This window comes from Branchiostoma belcheri, unplaced genomic scaffold, assembly GCF_001625305.1.
Source record: "Branchiostoma belcheri isolate BF01 breed outbred unplaced genomic scaffold, Haploidv18h27 scaffold13, whole genome shotgun sequence".
Taxonomy (NCBI): domain Eukaryota; kingdom Metazoa; phylum Chordata; class Leptocardii; order Amphioxiformes; family Branchiostomatidae; genus Branchiostoma; species Branchiostoma belcheri.
The window spans coordinates 3,542,899-3,567,036 of NW_017802713.1; the positions used below are offsets into that span (position 1 = coordinate 3,542,899).

General features: G+C 40.5%; 3 protein-coding genes across 3 annotated transcripts in view; all 3 read left to right on the forward strand.

The window, feature by feature from the left end:
* Window positions 1–2,747: 2,747 nt before the first annotated feature.
* On the forward strand, window positions 2,748–4,886 carry LOC109463726 (E3 ubiquitin-protein ligase TRIM71-like). The gene is made up of 3 exons (XM_019760575.1): window positions 2,748–2,887; window positions 3,535–3,674; window positions 4,051–4,886. The coding sequence occupies exons 1-3, from the start codon at window positions 2,748–2,750 to the stop codon at window positions 4,884–4,886; spliced, it is 1,116 nt and encodes a 371-aa protein (XP_019616134.1).
* Window positions 4,887–6,400: 1,514 nt separating this feature from the next.
* Window positions 6,401–20,149, forward strand: LOC109463777 (fibropellin-1-like). Its single transcript, XM_019760636.1, has 13 exons — window positions 6,401–6,561; window positions 7,237–7,626; window positions 10,003–10,104; window positions 10,719–10,832; window positions 11,585–11,698; window positions 12,513–12,626; window positions 13,269–13,382; window positions 15,269–15,493; window positions 16,020–16,148; window positions 16,967–17,086; window positions 18,584–18,697; window positions 19,285–19,362; window positions 19,968–20,149. Exons 1-13 carry the CDS (start codon window positions 6,504–6,506, stop codon window positions 20,075–20,077), a joined length of 1,782 nt encoding a protein of 593 aa, XP_019616195.1. The 5' UTR covers window positions 6,401–6,503; the 3' UTR covers window positions 20,078–20,149.
* Window positions 20,150–20,913: 764 nt separating this feature from the next.
* LOC109463803 (dapdiamide synthesis protein DdaC-like) overlaps window positions 20,914–24,138 on the forward strand; it is a 6,711-nt gene continuing 3,486 nt past the window's right edge. Inside the window, exon 1 of the mRNA XM_019760671.1 lies at window positions 20,914–21,532. Within this exon, the coding sequence (XP_019616230.1) occupies window positions 20,969–21,532 (564 nt within the window). The 5' untranslated portion in view covers window positions 20,914–20,968. The remainder of the gene's footprint in view (window positions 21,533–24,138) is intronic.

A 24,138-nucleotide genomic window follows, 5' to 3' on the forward strand; every position in this document is an offset into this window, starting at 1 on the left:
AGTACCTTGTTCTTGCTCTTATCCTTGCTCCTGTTGCTTTGTACTTATAAAATTTATCTAGTTGTTCCTTTACTTGGTTGTATTTTAGTAAAATTTCGTTATTGTCGTTTAGTTGTCGTTCTAAATCTAGAAGTTCTTTTTCGAGCGTTCGCACACATTTTGAGCGAAGGCGCGCTTTTTGTTTACTGTATTGAATTGTTTTTTCTTTAATACCCTTTTTACATAGTTCCCACAGTGTTCTATTATCTTCTTCTTTGTATCTATTTTGAAAATGTTCCACTATTTGTATTAACATTTTTCTGTAATTCTTGTCTTGGCATAAACTGTTATTAAATCGCCATAGTCCAGGCCCTCTGCCTTCTGTTTTAGTGTCTATTTTGACTGTTATCCCTTGATGATCCGTGCGTGTAGCTGGTCTGATGTCGGTACCGCTTACTCTACTTTTAAAGGATTTCTGGATTAAAAAAAGTCCAGTCTACAAGCTACTGAGGGTTTCAATCTTCTCCAAGTAAACTGTAGTTTCTCTGGATATGTTTCTCTCCAGACATCATATAGTTGGAATATTTTACAAATGTTGTGTATTATTGAAGCTGCCTCTGTGTAATATGTATTATTTTGTCTTGAGGCTGGTTGCTTGTCCTGGTTGCTTGTCCCTGAATTCACTCTACATGTATGTGGAATGAAATTTTCTGTGCCAGGGTACCGATGGCTCCAAAATGCTTAGATAATCATTAATAGTACATTTTTTTCTTTTTTCTGAAATTTGTGGCCATGGCACAAAAAGACTTTGCCTAAAGTTTTGGGGGCATGGAAATTGCAGGTTAATGATGGGTTTTCATAGCCCTTTATGGTTATTTTTTTAAATCTCTAGTCCAATCTTATTTTTTTTCACATTTTCTTTATTCAAGTTCCAACAGCAATACAAACGGTATTAGCAAACAGGCTCTTTGAAGGCAATTTGTTTAGTTTGTGAATAATACATTTTGTTTTGATTAACATGTTGTTTTGATTACATGTATGTATGTTTTTTTGTATATGTTAATTTTTTTATATATATATTTGCTATAACATTAATTATTAGCTTTTATGAAATGTTTATTACTGTTAATTAGGTGTTAAGGGGTTCACTGCGTACTTCTTTATATGTATAATTTATCCTTGTTTGTCAGTTTTTTTATGGTTACTTAATAGCTAAATATTTGGTTATTTTGCCCGTGTGATGTTTTTGTTGTTGTTGTTATTTTGTAGTGAATCGAAGTTTCTTTCTGGTCGCTTTGGTGGTTTTTCTTCTGATTGTTGGGGCAATCATAGGACTCTACCTCAACGCCCCAGGCATGCAAAAGGTAAGGTAGAAAAATCTCTGTTAGTGCTCAATTCTTTGTTTAACATAATCTTGTTTTGTTTATTTATTACTCCCATCAGGTACTATAGAATAATGAAAAAAAGCGGGGTTTATAATTAATATTTGGAAAGTGGTGCACTGCCCCACTAAGCTTGCTTTTCGACTTTTGTGCATCTAAAGTAAAATGCGAAAGGTGACTGTCCAGAAAAAAAATTGAAAAAAAATGGTGCACAACATAAAATAAGGTCTAATGTTAGAAAAACCTAACGATGAGCCTTACTTCCTTTCTTTAGAGCTTACATCTGAAACTCCGTAGCTAAATCAGAAGTTTAAAAAATGTTTTTTTTTCTCCATACAAGTGTTTGTGTTTTTTTCTTCAGCATATGTCACTATGATAACTGAAGCTGTAGCAAACACATCATGGTGTAGGGTTCCACCATGTTACCTTTGTAGCAAGTTAATGGCAGGGCAGTGTTGGAGGGGCTGGTCACAGTTATCACTATAAATGGGTTTGAAAGAAAAAAAAGTAGTTTGCTAGGCTAGTCCATCCCCATGTGAAGTTATTATTTCTTTTCATTTACTTACATGTCTTCTTGTTGCTGTTTCTATCCACACACAGGATATGCCTATGCAAAAAATCAACGACTCGAGTGCATTGAATACAACAGAAATGACTACCGTAACTATAGCTACCATCTTGATTCCTGACGGCACCACCCCACCCAACTTTGGGGGTATCATTGGGACCAACCTACCCGGCCTTGAGGGTATCAACGGTACCAATCCACCCGCCATAAAAGGCAAGCAAAGAAGTAAAGCAATGGTGTATTCATGCAGCCAATGATAGTTTCACTGAAAGGAATGAAAAAAAAAAAAACTGAAAGAAATGAAAGTATCAGCACAATGTAGAAAACTCTGGGGAATCTGGACCGTTTAGTAAAACAACAACCTGGCTGGAGGGAGGATGTTCATTTTGTTAGGACCCCCCCCCAAAAAAAAAATCATATAAGGCCATGCCTATAAAATAATCAAGTGGTTCTTTGCATTGAAGTCTTCTATATTTTTCCATTCAGCAAATTTGCGATCTCTGCTTTACTCAATTTTCATTGACTCCTTCTTATGGAAAATGTTCTGTCCATTTTATCATTATATCATTCGAAACATCCGTCAACATAGTTTTTATATACCACACAACAAAATCAAGTGTTACATTGTGCTTATTACTGATTAGAAACATGGTGTATCTACTGTACAATGATAGCATGAGGTTATTGCTGTAGATTTTATTTTGCCCTGTCCGTTTATCTTTTCTGAAAAAAAAAATTGAAGATCAACAAATTATCTTAGTGTGGTCTGAAGGTAAAATGCTATTTCCGATGCAGAAAGGGCCTGCGAAAAGGAGACAATGCGACTGTCTTGCAAGCGTGCAGCAGATGAGCTACTTGTGATCGACGATACCTTCTATGGTTGGGAAGAACAAAATTCTTGCTGTGGATGTATAAGGCTTAACTCTACTAACGTCACGTGTGAAAATGCCGACAACAGGTAGGAGCACATCTAAGGCCACATCAAGTAATTTTTATGGATGACATCAGCGCGCGCATTAATTTTCGCCTGATTTTGGAAAAAAAAACAAGAAATTTTGTTGCCCTCTGACAGTGGTTAACATGCCGAAAATGCGCAAAGATGTCTGTTGCCATGCTGAGACGTGGATGGCAGAAAACTATGAAGAGAGGAGACAAGAAAAGGCTCTGATTTAATGTTGTTGTTTTTTTGTGTCATCCATAAAATTTACTTGCTGTATAGCCTAATCCCGTGTCTATGTTTACCTAGCATACATCTGAAATGTCATTCTTTTACTAGCCTGCATTTACATACATAATTCTGTTGTAGTTCAGAATTCTTTATTTCTTCACGACTTAATGTGTCTTTGGTTGTTACGTATACGTACTTTGTTTCATTTTAGTTTAGTCATGTTTTATTGTACTTGAATATTTCTGGAATAAAATTATTGAAAAAAAGAAGATTTCTTGTATCATAGATTTTCAGAAAAAAATTAGTGAAAAACATTTGTCAGCATTTTAAAACTCATAGCGGTCTATTTTTTTCATTACCTTGAAGCTTTTTCAACATGTCCATTTGATTAAAGTTTATTCAGTGTGCTTCAAGATATTGTGTGTATTTTATAACAGGGAAAACTACATCACACTATCCACTGTAAGGTTTCGATGCCAGGGGTTACAGCAATGTGACATTCCAATAGAAAAGGACACCTTTGGTGATCCCTGTCCGGACAAGAGGACGTACCTGGAGGTAACGTACCACTGTGAAGGTGGGTACAAGTACATGTTTTTTTTTATTTTTATAATTACACTTTGTTTATTATTATATAATTAGGACCTGTACATGAACAGCTTTAGCTAGAATTACCAGTGTATGTGGTAATGTGTTGTCTTTCTTACTTTCTCTAAGGATTTATATTTTACACCTCTACATATTTATGATCCTCATTTTATCTCCTTTTTGAATCGTAATTTTGAGGTGTTGAAAATAGTCATGAGACAAAATGTGCCCCAAAACCACATCCAAACACTGCTGCTGATGTGCAACACCAACTTCTGCTAATATGCATTATATAAATCTTTAGCCTAAAAGTAATGCCCACATACAGGAACCATACTAATCTTCATATTATGTTTTACAAACAGAAAAGAAAGAGAGCGTCACCTTTGGAGGGGCAGGAAAAGAACTAGGCCAGTTTCAGACTGTGGCTGGTCTGACCGTGTCCTCCACTAACGAGATATTTGTGGCTGACCAGCGCAACGAACGAATCCAAGTCTTTAGCATGAACGGATCATTCCTTCGCAGTTTCCCCACAGGAAGCATAAAGGCAGTCGACATAACCATGGGTCGTAACGACACCCTGTGGGTCGTTTTGTACAGAGGTCGCAGCCATAAAAACTCCCTTCACCAAAATGCCATCCATCAGTACAGTGAAGATGGCGATGTTCTTGCCAATTTTAATTGCAGCACCAAAAGTAGACTCCATGGGATTGCCTGGCACCAGCTTTCTGACAGAATCATACTGACAATGGAATGGGGCGCAGATGCTGTGTGGTTTAGCCCTTCTTACACACTGACACAAGCGGCATCAACGTGTAACATGACCAGGTTTGCGTCGACAGGAGGAGGACAGTTACTACAGTTTGTCACCGTGGACAGGGAAGGGGACATCTTATTCACGGACTGGTACAACTCTCGTGTTCTAAAGTACGACAAGAACGGTGTCTATCTTTCTAGTTTTGGCAGTTTTGGCAGTGGAGCAGGGAAACTTTACAATCCCTCAGGAATCTGTGTGGACGGTTTAGGGCGTGTGATTATGGCTGATACTGGGAACAGCCGTATGGAGATGTTTACAGCTGAGGGAAAACATATCCGCACCGTCGCGTATATACATAAACCCAAGCATGTTGCTATAGGTGGGGAGGGGCAGCTTGTGGTGTCAAATCAGGATCACCTTGTAACCATCTTGCTAAAATATTAGGGCCCGGCCGATGTCGTTGACATGGCAACGCGGCGTCGTTACCTCTCTGCTATTGCCATCGTAGAACACAAGACTTCTAGCATTTGCATTATACATCGTAATGCTCACACACAGTATAATGCTCACACCACTTTTAAAGACAAAAAAATTTAGACGATTTATAACGCTTGCTAAACATTATACTGCATAAAGGAATAATACATAATATTATACATACATGTAGCTTCGAAACCAGACTAATAAGCGGCTTGTTTATTGTGAGGTTTTATGCTGACGTGGCCTCTGTGAGGGAGGTATTGACATGGAGGTATTATATCATATGATCCTCTTCACAGTTCGGCTTAATTTCTGTAACCCAAATGCATTTCTTGTTTTTTGTTTGTTTGTTTGTTTGTTTGTTTGTTTTGTTTTGTATTTCTACTTTCCCGTACAGTCACAAATCGTGAGATCTGCAAGGATACAAGGGTACCGCATGAGTATATCCTGGATTGATATAGGGCATTTATATAGCCTTTTTATAGGGTAGTACATAAATAACTCGATCGCTCCTTGTTTTTCAAAAGCCACTGAGATCTACTTAAGTCTAAGATCTAATTAAGACATGAAATTATTGAAAAATATTGTGCCAGGAATGCCAGCGGGACAAGGGTTAAGGACAACGTTAACTGTAAATTTTTTACGGCGTCAAGAAGTCTGATTTACTGTTTGTCTTGTATTTACATCTAATAATTGTCTACAGATCTTGAGAAATATTACATTATTGTACACTAAGAGCACTGTAAGGAATGATGTAAGAAAAAATAATTATAAACTGTTGTTCTTGATGCCCACACTTTATCAGACTCATCTTGTGACCATTGAATTTCAAGTGGAAGATTTGTTAGTAAATTAGAGGCTAGTGTTATTGTGACGCAATATTAATATAAGGTCGGTCATGCAATTTAGAGCAAAGTCGATAGGTGGCGTCTGGCGCCGTTTAGCATAACATTAAAGCAGCGTCACCTTGAACTGTAGGGTAGCAAGGGCAGACAGTAATGTCACGTTTAGCCATAGAATGGTTAAATACCCATAAAGTGTTTTCCCATATTTCGATCTCAAAAATTCCTCTGAACCAGAGAACTACAAGCGTTTGCCTTTTAAACGTAGAAAGAAAATGGCGGGGTTGACTAGGTCAAACTTTCACAGCTGACAACGGTAAACAAACACTAGTTTTAACCAAATGCTCCCCTGTATCCTTCCGCGTTGGGCAGGCAACACCTCATCACTCAGGTCTCTCATCATGCCCACTTAACTTGTGAAATAAAAAAGGAAAAATAATTTAAAAAATGATCAAAATTAGACAATTTAGACAGTTTGTTTTATTACAAAGGACTAAAAAAAAAAAGAAAAATAACTATAAAAATATTTTCAAAAACTTAAGGTAGGGACTACAATCAATTTTGGCCCCTTACTCCACAGCGCAATAGTGACGTCAGCCCTTGTGCAATAGTTCAAGGCCTCCGGATTCTCCACTTGTCAGCTGTGTAGTTCCCATGGTTGCCGCCCCAGGCATTCAACATCGGACATAATATAAGCCGCACAGTTTATACACACTCAGGAGTCATTCAGACAGTCACGATGTGGAAGTTTCAGCTCTTGATCGTGGTTGTCTTCGCGTGGACGGTCGCGGCACAAGGTGGGTACAGAATGCCTGCTGATTCCTAACAGCAGCTGATAGCATAGGCTGGTTAAGGTGACGATGAACAGTTAACTGTGAACATATGGTTCGCAAAGCTTTGACGTGTCATGTCCAATATACGTGAGAACGTATCTGGATATATATGTCTTTTTAATCCTTTCGAGACCATTTCACGGTATTTGTCAGCAAATTGCGCCACACATACACATACATGTATATATATATATATCTGCGTTTGTGTACGTGCGCACCGTATGTGTGTATGTATTGTGCATTTTGTGTTTACACACATATGTCGGCGTGTATATATGTGCATATTTACAACCCTTGTGTGTTTCTATGTGCACCTATATAGTTGTGTGCTTATGTGCATGCATGGTATGTGCGTACACAAGTGCATTGTGTATATTTTACATGTATATGTGTAATTGTGTACATATGCACCTGTGGGCAGTATGTGAAAAGGGTCTCAAGGTATATCATTAGAAATCAGTTTGCAACGCTAATGTTTTGGGTTTAGCATTTCCTTCTAAGTACCATTTTACAACACATCTTTTCTACTTATATATATATATATATATGTATGCACAACTAATAACTTTAACAAGTGAATTTTTCAATTGATTAGACAAGCTGCTTTATAATATCTATGTCCCTGATTCTTACTTTAAGAACAACCGGTGTACCTGACGACGTTCCAAGGCTGGGGTTTCTTCAAGGTCCGTGTGACCAGGGGGGCCATGACGAACGCTAACGTCCAGGCTACGTGCGCGGCTGCTGGGATGAAATACCCGTGCCACCAGCCCGGTACCACGGCGTGTAACTCCGGCTGGGCCGCGGGCTGCATCGCGTACGACGATCCCCACTCGTGGTGCTACACACAGAAGGTCCTGTCCTTAACTGTTTGCGGGATTGACGATCCTCGTAGGTGCCCGCAACTTGATGACACCTTTGTGTGCCTGCCTGGCTGGCTCCATGACAGCGCCTGGGGTGTGGACTACGACACGACCACGTGGGATCTGCAGGGAGCGTACTACTACAACTTGTACGCCATATGTGCTGGTAAGGCTGAGCTTTCCCTACCTAGTGTCCGTCTCGTGAACGGTCGATGCAATCCTAACGGTCATTCCATAGCACAGAACTGCGCGGCTTTACTGATGTTTTACATATGAACGACTGTATCGTATCCAGAACCATGGTTATCTACGTCTATCGACGTTCTGCATATTAAGAAAAGTTTGAATCTTTACTTCTGGATAAAATAAGAAATAATGTCAGACGTTTCAGACGCCGTCCGGCATCTTTCATCAGTGAAATATTCAAAATTGCGGTAGAACTCGGAACGGCACCGTTAATTCTAAAAGTATTTATGTTCTAAATAAACAAATAATAAGTTAGCAACAAGCGTTCTATAGATTCTATATACAATACACATGGTAAAGTATTAACTAATGTAATGATAAAGATAAGTGAGTCCCTAGATATGCTGTAAAGTAGAATCCCATGTACTTGAAAGCTCAACTCTAAGTCCTCCCTTCCTGTTGAGTGATGGTTTATAAAGTCTTTCATAAATCGCCTCCTTGACTCCACGCTCAAATTCAATGAATTGGTTGAATGCAGGTGGAAATGCTATGTGCAGGTGTTAATCAAGTTAAATCCCAACAGCCAATCAGCAAGAAGTATAGAGGAAAGCTGCAATGTCCTTTATGTTAATATGGCACCATCTGGACAAACATAAAGGACATTCTTTTCATCTTGAATCAACGGACATTTTGGACCGGGAGGCGCGCTGGTTTGAGCGTGGAGTCAAGGAGGCGATTTATGAAAGACTTTATAAACCATCACTCAACAGGAAGGGAGGACTTAGAGTTGAGCTTTCAAGTACATGGGATTCTACTTTACAGCATATCTAGGGACTCACTTATCTTTATCATTACATTAGTTAATACTTTACCATGTGTATTGTATATAGAATCTATAGAACGCTTGTTGCTAACTTATTATTTGTTTATTTAGAACATAAATACTTTTAGAATTAACGGTGCCGTTCCGAGTTCTACCGCAATTTTGAATATTTCACTGATGAAAGATGCCGGACGGCGTCTGAAACGTCTGACATTATTTTCTTATTTTATCCAGAAGTAAAGATTCAAACTTTTCTTAATAGTATTATCCTGGATGATTAATCTTCACAGACGTTCTGCATAGTTTACTCTGGACAATCCAGATAAAGCACGGTGCTGAATACAACAAACCGGTTACGAGACGGAAATGAGCAAATTAGCGTGTACTGTAAAATGATACTATGTAATAACTACATAATATGTCTGACAAGATCACTAACCCTAGCACATGAGTTATCTATAGCATATGAGATAACTTAAACCACAGGCATTTTTATGGGTTCACCACACCACGAAGTGGGCAGTGGGCAAATACCCCTAGGCGTTTTTTAAATTATTGTGATACAGGCTTTTAGAATGGTTTTATTTGAGTTTTTTGGCTGTGTTAGAGCAAATGTATTACTGTGTTAGTGTGCCTTGTTTACCACGTTTGGGCATGAGTCATCACAATGGAATGCAGGGCATCAACCAATAGGCATGCAGCTTTCCTCTATACTTCTTGCTGATTGGCTGTTGGGATTTAACTTGATTAACACCTGCACATAGCATTTCCACCTGCATTCAAGTGTTTTGGTACTATTTCAAGCTTTCCTGCTCCAGCATTGGAATGCGGGGCATGGACGTTTTTTTTTTTTTTTGAAAATCAACAGTTTGCATTATTCAATTAAAAATCCTAACCAATAAAGTAGGGAATAGCTATCCAACTGTTGTTTTAGTTGTATTTTACTTCATATTATAGTTATATCAATGTAAATCATTGTTTTCCCTTGTGTTTCTCATTCTTTCCCTGCCATGTCGTAAAATGTGGTGAACCCATCGCTGTATTTGCTCCAAAGCAAATATTGGCCTTTCTAGTTGTATTATATGGTATATGGACTGGTATAGTATAAGGAAAATTTAACTTGTATTGCTGTTATCATATTTTTGTTTCCGATTGTTTCAAAAAGTTTTACTTCTGTTATAAAATATATAATAGTATTAATAGAGCTGCGATGTCTTAAAAGGGATATCTAGCCAGCTGGATGTTTTTGCGAAATTGCTTCCAGCAAGCAAGTCAGGTATGCTTAATGTGGATCCTAATAATGCCAAAGGTTTCCCCAGTATCCCCAGTGTCGCAGGTTGAAATTTTCCGGCAATAGTAGCCCTCAGAGCTGCTACCCCCACCTTGCTATCCTAGCCCAGCCCGACGATTCAAGTTCTTCGGGCACCTCTTGGCGTTAGTGCCGAAGAGCCTACATGTACAACGCCCTGGCAACAGTCTGGATTCCACTCCGTTACTCCTAAAGAATTTTTAATACATGTATTGTACCTGCAGTTGGGGAGGCTTTGCTAGACTTTCCCTGCATGAACGGAGGAACTCTTGTCAACTTCGTCTGTCAATGTCCGCCATGGGCCACGGGATACAAGTGTGAGACAGGTTAGTCAAGGGTGCCTGATTAAAAAAAATGACAATTTTATAGTTTACATGGTCAGCAATTACTAATAAAAGATGTATTTTTTTGTATCATGGTAAAATTTTACTTTTATCCATGCAGGTCTTTAGGCGTGGTCAAGACGTTTCCTGAACGGTTTCAGTATTTGATCGATAATTTCATTTTGACGATATTTCAGGATGTGTTGTTACAAACACTCATCGTGAGATCGTCCTAAGATCATGAAAAATGGAATTTGGACGTCCAGCAGTTTTTTTGTATCACTGTTAGAAGTTGGTCTATTAAAAGCCTGCTTAACAAGACTGGCAATGAAAACATACATTGCCATGGCGACGGTGGTTGCTGTTAGGGTTATTGTTTGCATGGCACTTCAATTCCTAGAATTCTTGCAAACTGCACACAATACTGTACCATTAGGCTCCTCCCTGAGACGTCGTCAAAAATGCTAAGCCCATAATATCAAAACCGTACGACGATCTGCGGCGTATGTGACTGCGCTCCCTAGCTCGGTGTCAAAATCTTGGGGCAAAACCAGAAACATTTCACTATTTCCCTTTGCCTGGATACTTATATTCTACAATATGTACCCATCGTGCAGACATGATAGATGAGTGTGTGAGTTCCCCCTGTCTACACGGGACATGTGAGGACCAGCCGAACCACTACACCTGCCGATGTCATCCCGGCTGGACCGGCGTGCACTGCGAAACAGGTGAGCTAGTTAGAATATACGCAAAAAAAAAAACAGTACTAGTGACTCAAGAAACTGGACATGATTTTGGAAACGATCAGACGTAGCATGCACTACCTTTTCTCAGTGACAATAGTTGAAACATTGACAAATGAAATTATGCTTCTTTACATGACTTGATTGATGCCAGCCTTTTTAAGCGTTAGTACACTACCCGTGGTTCGCTTCTTTGCAAAAATGACTAGATCCCCAAACAGATCCTATTGGTCTAAAAGGAATATGTACTGTGTATTTATTGTATGACTCATTAATTGTGCTTGTGGGGTTGTGTGGCGTAGCGGCAGAATGCGCGACTCGGAACTAAGAGTCCCGGGTTCGAGTCCTGACATGCCACCGATCTTGTGCCCTTGGGAAAGGCACTTTACACGACTTCCCTCACTTAGCTCAGGTGTAAACGAGTATTGTCCTGCCATGTATTTGTCCCCTTTGTTGGTGGCGGCATTAATATAAGTTGAAAAAATTTGAGTGTGTCGTCACCACGTCTGGTGATTACATGTTGGAATAAAAAAAATTATGCTGTAGTACTGAACATAAGTTACGTTACAACAGCATGTCGATTTAACTATAAAATTCAATCGCGTCTTTACCTATGACTGTACAATACGGTTCAAATTTATTTTAATACGTATACAAAAAAATCTCCTAGACGTCTAATATCTCCACATTCTTGTTTTTATACGCATCTTATATAACACCAAACATCTGTATTTCAGATATAAACGAGTGTCACAGCTCGCCCTGTCCCCAGAACGCCACCTGCATCGATCACGTGAGCGGCTACAGCTGTCAGTGTGCACCTGGATGGACTGGAAACAACTGTCAGACAGGTACTGTTTACCAAAACTTCCAGTCGACCCCATAGCTCCACCCTCCTCCGTTGAAATATATTAAAAAAAAACAGATCTTTAGCGAACATTTGTCACTCTCTTATTGGCTAATAACTGATTCACCTACTATCACTAGTTGAACTGCTAATTGTGATAGGCAGTGAGGTTCAGTCTATGGCCGTGTTTATGTGAAGTCACCCAAACCTCGATTCGGGTAACTCACATTCCTCACATCTGGTCCACGTGCCACACATTCCTTTGAAACCGTGTCCGATCTCAATTCGCTTGAGCTACATTTATTGTTGTTTGATGAAAACTCGCAAGGAAGCGTGTTATTAATGTCAGAGGTCAACGACCTGCTTGCTGATGCCCCCCTCTCAGCGTATCTCGGCCGAATACCGACGTGGTCCCGCCAGAGGCGGTGAAGCTCGCCCTAGAACGGACACATTATTTGACTTTAAGTTGTTGCCACGTAAACGTTGGTATTGCATATAAATAAAGAAATATCACCCCGTATTCCATGACCAGGCGAAGTTACATTGAAATCACATTGCGTTCAGACGCAAATCGCGATGCGGGAAAACCGATTCGAAACCACCTCTAGAAGTGGCTTGGGATCGAGGCGCTTTCAATGTGATTTGGAGCGTTCAGATGGAGCCACTTGAAACTGGCTTCGGGGTAAACCACATGTAAAGCGCCTTGGGTGACTTCACATATAAACACGGCCTGACACAATACTTCATATTTTCTTATGTATACTTAAGCTCCCACGAAACAAAGAATCTTTCAAAAACAATCAAGTTTATGTTTACAGACATAGACGAATGTAGCAGCTCGCCTTGTCCGTTGAATTCCACCTGCGTGGATTTGGTCAACGACTACGCCTGTCAGTGTGCACCTGGATGGACAGGAAAACACTGTGAAACAGGTGATTAGAAAGCTCCATGCTTTATTTTTGTAACAAGACCACTTGCTTAAGAAGGCCATTTTATCTCGGCTGTCCTAGACGTATCGGCCTCGGTCGTTTTAGACAAGTATTTGTGTTTACACTTACCATTCAATTGGTGAAAATATCTCTTCTGTATTTTGTATATGCTTATCAATAATGGATAGATAATTGAACGTCGAAATCTATATGTCTCTTTTCACCATGTTTGTAAGAAAACCACTTTTTCTCGGTAGCCTTGGTGTTGTCTGAGATAGTTAGACTGTAGCTCCGTGTTATTTTGACTCTGACTATAGTTTCTTTGGAGGTTTAGCAACAAACAATGTATGATGAAGACGATTTACGCGCGGCGAAGCCAGTACCTCTACCGCTTCTGTTGTTTTCTTTCCCAGAAGTATCGTTTCTGGTGGCGCTGGTTTAGGGGGGGGGGGTATTGTTTCTTCAACACGTCCTGTAAAGTATTTTGATGGCCAAAAATCTGTACTGTATAATCATTGTACTGTATAATGTAAGAGTGGTCTTATAATGAAGTATTATACATGTCATGCAATCATACTTTTCTTCAACGCAAACCGTACGTAGTTCGACGTTTTAAAATGAATCTCCAAACTCTTGTCCCTACAGACATTGACGACTGTGCGAGCGGTCCGTGTTTGTCTGGCGGAACCTGTGTGGACCACGTGACCGGATACAGCTGCGTCTGTCCTCCCGACACAACCGGAAACAAATGTGAAACAGGTGGGTACTGAATCACTACTGGGCAGACAGTACTATTAGATCTTGCCATAGGAACACATGCTTAAATACACTATTTCAACACCTCATGAAAGTACTTGCCCATACTTCAATCTCAAACATTTTTCTGCACCAGGTAGCAACAAGGGTCTGATTCCCAAAAAATAGAAAGGAAACAGGGGGTTGACCACCTCAAATTCTCGCCACAGTTGATGATAGTAACAAAACCTCAACTTTGATCTACATTTTCCATGGTATCCATCCGCCTGGCCAGACAAGAAACCACTCACATCTCTCACTACGCCCACTAAACTGGTGAAATAAACAAAACTTGACCAATGTAGGAAAGTTTAGACCCTACCTGTGCCTTCCAGCCCAAAAATCTCCAAAATGGACCAAATTTTTAAGAGAAAAAAAGGATTTTCAAAGGTATTAACTAGGCACTACAATCGCATTCCCATTTTTGGCCTCTACTGCGCAACGCAAATGTGGTGTCTGCCCTACTCACCCAACGTCCATTTGATCTAAAAGCAAAACCAGGAGTGCCAGAGTTTACACTGCATTTTACGGAATACAGTACATTGGTATTAGTATACAATGCAATTTTACGGAATACAGTGCAATCTTATTAGTACACAGTGCAATTCTACTATCGTAGAAATATACGGTTCAAGTATAGAGCTTATTCACCACACGTCATCATGACGTCACGACTGTCCCGTGCGACGCCATTTTGGGGTCCATCTGTACAGCGAGTTTCCAAGCGTTGAAATGGCCGACAAACGTTAGGTAAACTGTCCTTTGTCCTATTACACGAAGAGTTTACCACCACTCATACATCTCGTTACTGGAACAAAATAAAATCTGTTGGGATTGACCCGTTTTTGTTTAGTTTTGATCAGTCTGATCGAGACGGCGTCTACCGCCAGTGGAGTCCATTGACGCGACTTAGCTTCGTATTTGGTACTGGGCAGAAGTTTTTACACACAACATCGGTTCAAACCCTCTAAGAGTCTGGAAGCGTTGTATCAGGATGTGTAGAGAGTGTTGTGGGACATGCAGTTGCGTGGTGACAAGTACGTTGTAGTCGGGATACGCAAAAGGTCGCTATTTTGGAACATCCCCGGACTGTGTCTGGATAATAACAAACAAATGCGGGGCCATCGGCCGCCGGCCGCCATCCTCAGTCCGCACTGCCGCGACTGTGGCTGGACAAGGTGAGTGTTACAAGTTACCAGGGCCCTGTTCTACATGGACATTTACCACAGAGTAAAGGGACAGGTAGCTCCAACAGATTTACCGTGTTCATGGCTACCCACGTTGACATCTACAGGGGGCGATCTACAGGCCCCTACGCCAGGATAAAACACACCGATTTCTGATCAGCCAAAAAAGATAAAAGCCGATCTTGAGAACATGAAACGTGGACATGGAGCCAGAACAACCCCAAGGACAATGTTACTAACAAGAAGAGTGTTCAAAACGTAGATTGTGGCCCAAAATGCGCAACTATCGCCAAGAGTTTGCATAGCGTACCATAGCGATAGGCACCATGCTGCACCCCCTAATGGCGGACAATGCTCGCTGCCGGGGGGGGGGGAGAGTCACGTGACCATCTGTGGTGAATAAGCCCTATACTAGAAAGTCGCACTGTATACTAGTACTAAGTATACAGTGCGACTTTCAAGTATACTTGCACCGTATACTTCTACGATTGCACTGTATTCCATAAAATTGCATTGTGTACTGATACGATTGTACTGTATTCCGTAAAATTGCACTGTATACTCTGGCACCCCTGAAAACTCCGCGAATGTGGCAAATTTTAAAAACATGCATGTCCTCTGACTACCAGATTTTACAAGAAGTCTTTCTCGTCTTTTCCTCAGCGCTCTACCCCGACAAGTGTTACCGGTTCTCAGCCGACAGCCTGTCCCATCAGGACGCCTCCACCGCCTGCACCAACATGGGAGGACACCTGGCGGACGTGCGGGGACTGCAGGACCAGCAGCTACTTGCCGACCTCATCATGCTCGGCAGCGACGTCTCCCATTGGACCTCCGTCAAAACGTCATCCGTTCAGTTCGTGTATAGTGATGGCTCTCAGGTGTCTGGTGAGTTACCTTCGACAAAAAGTTATGTTTCTTGGCTTTGTCTTTGTCATGGTAAAGCGTGGGTTTGTATGTATGGAAACAGCATAATTTAAAAACCTGAGAATGGATCTTGATGGTACTTGATAGTAAGAAGTTGTCAAAACAAAGGTCAAGTTCAAAAATGGTTCATGCACTACACTAGTGACAATGCAAAGTAGAACCGGCAAATATTGCCCCAAAGGAAATGGCCGACGTTAATCGAAACGTTGGTTTGCGCAACTTTCAACTCAACAATGTTGTAAGAAAAAAATCATATATTACGTAGGGCAGTTTCGGTATAATATCTACAGAACCGTACAATGGTGTTATAGACCTAAAAGGCTTAAAATTTAGGTTATTCGATGCGAATAGATTGATCGATTGCTCAAACACGTGACCCTAAAAGGTATTTGACCACTTTAGGTACCCTACTTGTATTTGTGTTGATTTTGTCTCCCAGTTAACTTTGTTACAATAGTTCACGGAGGTTTGTATCCCATGTACCCAGGACTGTCAACTTGGATGTCTACCAACTCCTACCGGCCGCTTGACGTGTGTGTGCTGCTGGACAGTGCAGACATGTACCGCGGGACCTACCATCTCTGTACCGAGGAGCACAACTATGTCTGCGAATCATGTAAGTATCTGCAGTCGTAGAAATTCCATTTAGTTCCATTGCAATCGTATGCATTAGCCCTTGTAAATATAGTCAGATACAGCTTCGTAATATTACTGTAGCAGTTACTTAGAACTACCCTATCATTGTGGCCTTCACTTTAAGTGATAATATCTTGTAAGAGCATGAACATGCACAGGGGATTGTATCTTATTCACAAACAACTTAATAGGCCTTTAAAACGGTTAGAAATTTTAAGTAGGAAATTAATTTTAAAAAGCTGTTCAACTACAGATCTGTTTGTCCATGTAGGAAAGGATTAGATGCTACCTGAAATGTAAAATAGTTTTTAAAATCTATCCAGTTGTTTGAGTAATAATTTCTTTGTGTATAAAAATAACTGCTTGTCTTCGTCAATGGACTTTTCATTTATTTATGTATTACTTGCAGATCTTTTTCTTAGAATAACGTGTACTTTTATCTGGTAACTAAGTTTGGGCTATAGAAGTAATGAAGTAAACAGTACCTAACAAAGGTAATGCGAGAAAGACCATTAGACCAGTGCTATCTCTAGTGGGGTCGTGTGGCGTAACCGTAGAGTGTTCGCTTCTGAACCAAAAGGTCCTGGGTTCTAACCCTCAACCATGCTACCAATCATCTGCCCTTGGAAAAGGCACTTTACACGAATTTCCTCACTCAACTCAAGTGAGTTTGTCTGTGCGTTTATCTGCGTTGGTGGCGGCATAAAAATATGTCGGACAAACTTGGGTGGCAGTCATGTATTGTGATCAATAATGTTGGAATAGAAAAAAAATGTTACTATTATCTCTCCTCGCCAGATTACTCACCATGCCAGCCTGGCCTGTGTCAGAACGGCGGGAACTGCGCCTCCTGCTTTGGTGACTCCCATCTTTTCTGTGACTGTCTCCCGGGATATACTGGCTCCCTATGTGAAACAGGTAAGGCTTCATCTGTTAGGCCATGTTGATTTGATTATGTGGATGACATCCGCGCGTGCATGAATGTTCGGCCGTTTCCAAAAAAAAGTTTTCAACCATAATGTAAATCGTACAAAACAGTTGCAAAATGAGCCAAAATATACCATAAGTTACCAAAAAAAAATTAATAAAAACTATACCAATGTCGTAGAATGCCAAAATCAAACGAAAAAAGACGAAATTGTAAAGAAATGAACTTGAAGACTAGATTATTCGCCAAACCATATTCTGTGCCATTTGCTTAACCCTTATGACCACGTAGATTTCATGATGAAAATAACTTTTTTTTGGCAAAACTTTTTATTTATTCGCACGCGCGCATCAGTTTTGGGGCTCCCGGAGGCTGTCATCCATATAATCAAATCAACATGGCCTTACCTATGTCTGGATAGCATTGTAGGTAGCTGCCATATGGTTTGTAGTGGTTTGTGGTTTTGCATAATGTATTAACATAAAACTTTAGTTGGTGTTACACAATGGATTGCATAAGAAGAACAAAACTATGCTCAAAGTCAAGAAATGTATTCACTAAAATTTACCACTGAATCGGTCGGCCTTCATCATTTCCCTTATCTGAGTGCTGTAGACACGTGAAATTTTCCCACATTTGACGTCAGCATTAGGCCAAAGTTCGTCAGAAGCATACCAACCTTCTCTCAACCGGAAAGAGGGCCGTACCTACTTCCGGCAAACTCTGACTCTGTGATGACATCACACGTGGGAAAAATATCACGTGTCTCAAGCACTTGGGTCAGAAAGATGATAAGCTATTTACTCGAAAATTTCTTGAGTTGGGGAAAAATAAAATTATCTTAACGCCATATATTGTTACCAAATCATATAACAAAAGCATATATCATTAGGAACTTCTAAGGAATGACTAAACCACCAAACTAAGTAATTTAATTCAAATATTTCATTTAAAAGACATGTATAATATTTTTTTCTCAATTCTTATCTATAATAACAATTATACTTAATCTCTTTACACGAATTATCAATATTACAATTAATTGGATTAAATTTCTTTTATTTTTCCCCTTTTATAGTATTAGTCGGAGTTATGTTTAATAGCTAGTTGTGATAATGTCAAAATTGTACCTTTAGAGTACATATTTTGCAATACGGGATTAATGAAGTGCCTATAGCTAAAAGTAATTTATGACGGAACTGCATGTACAAGATATTGACTGGCCTGTCGACAGGAAACAAGATGGCGACGGGAAGTGGCAGATTAAAAATGGCGGCGCCCGTCGACGCGGACGAATTTACAACAGATCTTGCTAATGCAAACCCACATACAGCAAGCTACTAAACATCAACAACGTTTTAACATGCAGGAAGCCACAAATCTACTGTATTAGGCAATTCCCTGGTATTGGAAACATTTCAGATACCTGCTACTTCTAATGTAGCCTGTATAAAGACTTTAAGATGGTGCTCTTATATGTTTTACAGAAATGGACGAGTGCGCATCCTCACCTTGCAGAAATGGCGGCACCTGTGTAGATGAAGTGAACTCCTACAGCTGCACCTGTGACCGAGGCTATACCGGAGACCACTGTGAACTCGGTATGGGTCGCCAAAACGTTTCTGCATAGATTAGCTTGACATGAACTTTGAATTCTTAATGAAACAAATTTAAACTATAAGTTCCAACAAAAGAAAATGAACTTATTGATATTTGCTATGCTGCAACTTCAGTCTTTTGACTTGACGTTATACAATGAAACAATAGACTTGGTGAGCAGTGGACTATAAGTTGTTTAACGTTTGTGGTGTCCCCCGTCTTATTAGAGGAATGGTTATATTATGGCCTAAAATGTAGATGACTATTGTCCTCTAAAATAACTCGTTCAAAGAAGTTTTTCATTAAAGCACCTTTCCATTGTAGCTGTTTGTACTAGAGCTTTTCCATACATTTTATCAATATTTTAAGAGTTGTATGTAGCCTCCATAGTAGGCTTATAGAACTGGGGGTTTGGAGGTTTTCGGCTGTTTTCTGATTAGCCCAGTTCTAAAATAACACATAAAAGATCCCAAAGACCCTGAAGACCCCCGGAACCCCCAGTTTTTGGAATGCTATGGAGGCTAGGTTGTATGGCTGTTTAAGTTTGTATGACCATTGTACATTTTCTTTTCTTTATCTTACTGTGCAGATATCGACCTGTGCAACCCCAACCCGTGCCCGTATAACTGGGTCTGTGTCGACTACACGGTCGAGATTCACTGTGAAAGTAAGACACTGAATCTATAGATTATTTCTTCGAGTTAGTCAATGATAAAATATCTAAGTTTACAAGAGACGACATTTCGATGGCGTTCTGTCATCTTAGTATAATATAAGTTTTTTTTTTCCAACATGTAATCACCAGACATGGTGACGACACACTCAAGTTTCTTCAACTTATGTTAATGCCGCCACCAACACAGGGGACAAATACATGACAGGACAGTACTCATTGACACCTGAGCTAAATGAGGAAAGCCGTGTAAAGTGCCTTTCCCAAGGGCACAAGATCGGTGGCATGTCAGGACTCGAACGCGGGACTCTTAGTTCCGAGTCGCGCACTCTGCCGCTACGCCACACGACCCCACTGTAATGAAAATGTAAAGGAGTTGTGACATACATAGAAATGTTGTAACAACCATAGCAATATATGAGGTTCCAGATGTAAATTATTGTTAAATCGTTATAGCCTTGATCTGGTTTTGAATTAAAAATTGTACATTTTATTGTTTTATATCAGTGCATAAAATGTTGCCTAGATACATGTAGCTATTTGGCATTTAATGGAGTTTCTTGTCAACAATGTCAACATTTTTTTTCTGTCTTGTACAGTACCTACAGGGATGAGTACTAGGTCTGAGTACTGTACGGCGTCCTCTTGCGGTCCTGGATGGTACTGCCAGGAGGGTGGTCCGACCGGGTACTCCTGCATCCGTGGCTGACACGTGACCAGACATCTCCGATACCGGATTATGCAATATCTGGTCTTTATCCACTCTTAATCACAATACGCCCTCAGTTGTTAAATATAGTAAATCATGATTGGATCAGCGTTCCTTCTTTTTTCCTCTACAATCATTGCTCAAGTACGATTTTACTTGCATTGCTTTTTTGGCATGCACACACACACACACACACACACACACACACACACACACACACACACACACACACACACGCACACACACAGACATGAACGCTACTAGAATATAAACTTCTTTTCGAAGGTTAAAGTCATGACACAATCTTTAGAATACTAGACCTAGTCCTACGGAGCACAACAATTGTTGTTTTGCACATACAGTACCATCTATGTAGAACTCTGTATGCTATTAGGTACAATTTGAGGGTATTTCTCGTGCAAGGCATCACACCGCAGAGAAACGAATGCGGAAGTAACTATGCCACCGCAGGGCAAAAAATGTTCCAAGGTCTATGACCTAATTAAGACATGGAATTTATTGAAAAAAAATAATAGTGTAAAAATGCCAGCAGGTCAAGGGGTAGTAACCTGTCCTCGCGAGGTATAGCAACAACGCCCACTAATGATGGACGCATCGCTCTCGACGCGGAAGACATCTGGAACACGGTAGCTTTGGCCCCAAACTCACCCCCCCCCCAGGAAAACAACTTCTTACACTCTTTCTCAACCATGTTATAAGAAAATGACATTTCCCGGGCAATTGAACTCCTATATGATCCCTAGAAACCCTTTCGTCATTTATCTTACCTCGCACTACTACTCCTGTCGCGGAGGGATTACTGTGTGCACCGTCAAACCCAGCCTAACCACCTTGATTTAACCTTTCAGTCAGGATTTGTTTAGGTCCAACATGTCTGGGTTTATTAGACCCACAAGCAGGTTGTTCCTGCGTGGTTCAGGCCTTGCCTCTCTGCCTTACAAGGTGCGTTTCTGCCAGGCTTCCGCTGTAAGTGGAGCGACTGTCAAATTGGTGGAAACTCAGGTCGACTGGGCTTCCCAACTGCAGGCCCACCCTGCACGAATCAGGGGGAGAAAACGTTTGGCTGGGTCTCAGAGTCCGAACTTTCCTGAGTTCCTCTCACCACCTAAAGAGGGGTACATTAACGTCTACACTCCCGCGGGGAAGGTCGACTGTTCCCCCGAGGACTGCGCTACTTCGATGCGGCAGGTGATCCGCGACGTCTTAGAGAAACGCAAGGAAGGCGCCTTACTTTTCCGAGGCCTGCCACTAGCGACTGCAGAAGATTTTTCCAGGGCCGTGGTCAACTTGGGCCTGAAGCTGACCACCTACAGAGGGGGAGGGGGCATCAGGCACAGACTGACCGAGGCGGTGGACACAGCTAGTGACGAGCCACCAGAACTGTGCATCGAACCCCACCACGAACTAGCGTACACCAACCACTACCCTGAAAAGGTATGGCGTAACACGACACAAAGACAAATGTTGTTTATAACCAAACATACGTATAAATCTTTTACAAGAACAAAAGGTCGAAAATCTTATTTCACCCTGTAATATATAGATATTTTGAAAAAGTTTTTAATGTCTCGTTGATAACGTTAAAAGTTTTTAACATAATCTGACTTAACTTATTGTTTTTTAATCTAAGTGCAATGTGTTTTACATGTGAAAGCCTTGTCATTTTTTTCATTTTTATAAAATTGTTTCATCCCATTATCATTATACAAATCCACATTAACAACTTTAAATATAAATGGTGATGTTGACATTTTACAAACTTAAATGTGTAAAAAGTGTTAAAATTCCCTTCATTTACCAAACCATAAGAAATTATTTTCACATTGATTATGGAAATGAAGTCTTTACTTGAACACATTAAAAGGTTTTTATGGGTTCACCACACCACTTCGTGGTGTGGTGAAACCATATTGCTTTTTCTGATGTTTCTTCTTCTCCTCCTTCTCCTTCTTCTTCTCCTGCCATTTTTTAAATGGATTCAGCTTCTTCATTTTAGGGCCCAAGGTCCTGAAATTTGGTATGGGAGGTACAGTGGGCAAATACCCCTAGGCGTTTTTTAAATTATTGTGATACAGGCTTTTAGAATGGTTTTATTTGAGTTTTTTGGCTGTGTTATAGCTAATGTATTACTGTGTTAGTGTGCCTTGTTTACCACGTTTGGGCATGAGTCATAACAATGGAATGCAGGGCATCAACCAATAGGCATGCAGCTTTCCTCTATACTTCTTGCTGATTGGCTGTTGGGATTTAACTTGATTAACACCTGCACAGAAGCATTTCCATACTGACAGTATGTCTGTATTCAAGTGTTTTGGTAGGTATTTCAAGCTTTCCTGCTCCAGCATTGGAATGCCGGGCATGGACGTTTTTTTTTTATTTTGAAAATCAACAGTTTGCATTATGCAATTAAAAATCCTAACCAATAAAGTAGGGAATAGCTATCCAACTGTTGTTTTAGTTGTATTTTACTTCATATTATAGTTATATCAATGTAAATCATTGTTTTCCCTTGTGTTTCTCATTCTTTCCCTGCCATGTGGTAAAATGTGGTGAACCCATCGCTGTATTTGCTCCAAAGCAAATATTGGCCTTTCTAGTTGTTTTTGCGATTTCTTTGATATCAGGATCAACTTTGAAATATGTTTAACTGCTTTAGATGTTTCATCATTTTATATCTTTTATTCTAACCTATTTTAATTGATCTGAACTGAACTGAGATAGACTTTCGTATTGTAAACAATCACGAGACTACTGTTGACTTAACGTGTGCCTTGACCCTTAAATGCCAGGTGTCGACGTCCTTGAGGCGGCACAACACAGTTTTCACCCTATGGGGATTTCTATAGTTAAGGACCCCAAAGTGACTCACTTCGACTCACTAAAAATTATAGTAGGGTGCACAAGCAAGGTTCAGAATTTTGATATGTTTAATTTCAGGGTACGGGGTACACAATATGTGAAAATGAGCTTGTTTGCCGGCTCGTTGTGTTCTCACGCCCTCTTTTATTAGCGCCACTGCGGAGGTCACTGAACTGCAGCCAACGCACAGTACTAGTCGGTACAGGTATCCAAGCGCAAATCTACGCCGACTGAACACCCACCATAATTCAACTTTTACGGTCTCAAAACTGACGTATTCCTCTAACATTTACCACAGGTTCTATCTCGATGCCATGCACATAACAATCTCTGCACCTTTCTCTAGTATTGTGCAGCACTACTTTGTACCCCATTGTTTGTACCCGTACTACTTTTGACTAAGGGGTTCGCCCATAAATACTGTGTTGTGCGGCCTTGAAAAAAACCAGTCGGTTCACTTTAGGCCCCAACTCCACAAGGACGGTGCTCTCAGCCCGCTCTGCGACAAGTCATGTCATATATTAGGCAAACATCGTTTAAACCTGGCACGTATATTACCCCCAGATCCCCGATTTTTATATTTTTTGACGACTAGGAATAAGATCAAGGAACTTTGATTTGGCCCTCTACCGGGGTCAACGGAACTGCAGCTGGAACGCGATTGCGTAATGCCGCGCCTTAATTATACACGAACAGGGACATCTTCACAATCCAACTCATACGGTGTACAAGCCGATACCTTTTATTACCACACAGCGCAGTTTACTCATGGCTACCTCTCACCTAAGTCGCAATAGCCAGGATTCAAGAGATCTGTCTGGCAGTGCACTACTTTCTATACCCGCGTCATAGATTCCGGGGGTCGCCCATTAATACTGTGTTCTGCGGCTTAATCTTGAGTTTCTTTTCATTTATGCGATAAAACTGGGCAAGATGTAAAATGTGACCAAATTTCTCTTCAGAAATCCAAACAGTTGCTGAGATTTAGCCAACTTTGCACTTCGGCACCTGCCATAGGGCTAGGCCCCGTACAAGGCTAATACGCGGGGGCATTTAGAGGTCTTATTATTTGGTCAAATATGCTATTCTGGCCATCCCTTTCTTATTAACGGAGATCATTGGTACATACTCTATCGTTCCCAGTCATTTGGAGTTAGTGTAAGCCTTTTTTACGGCAGAAA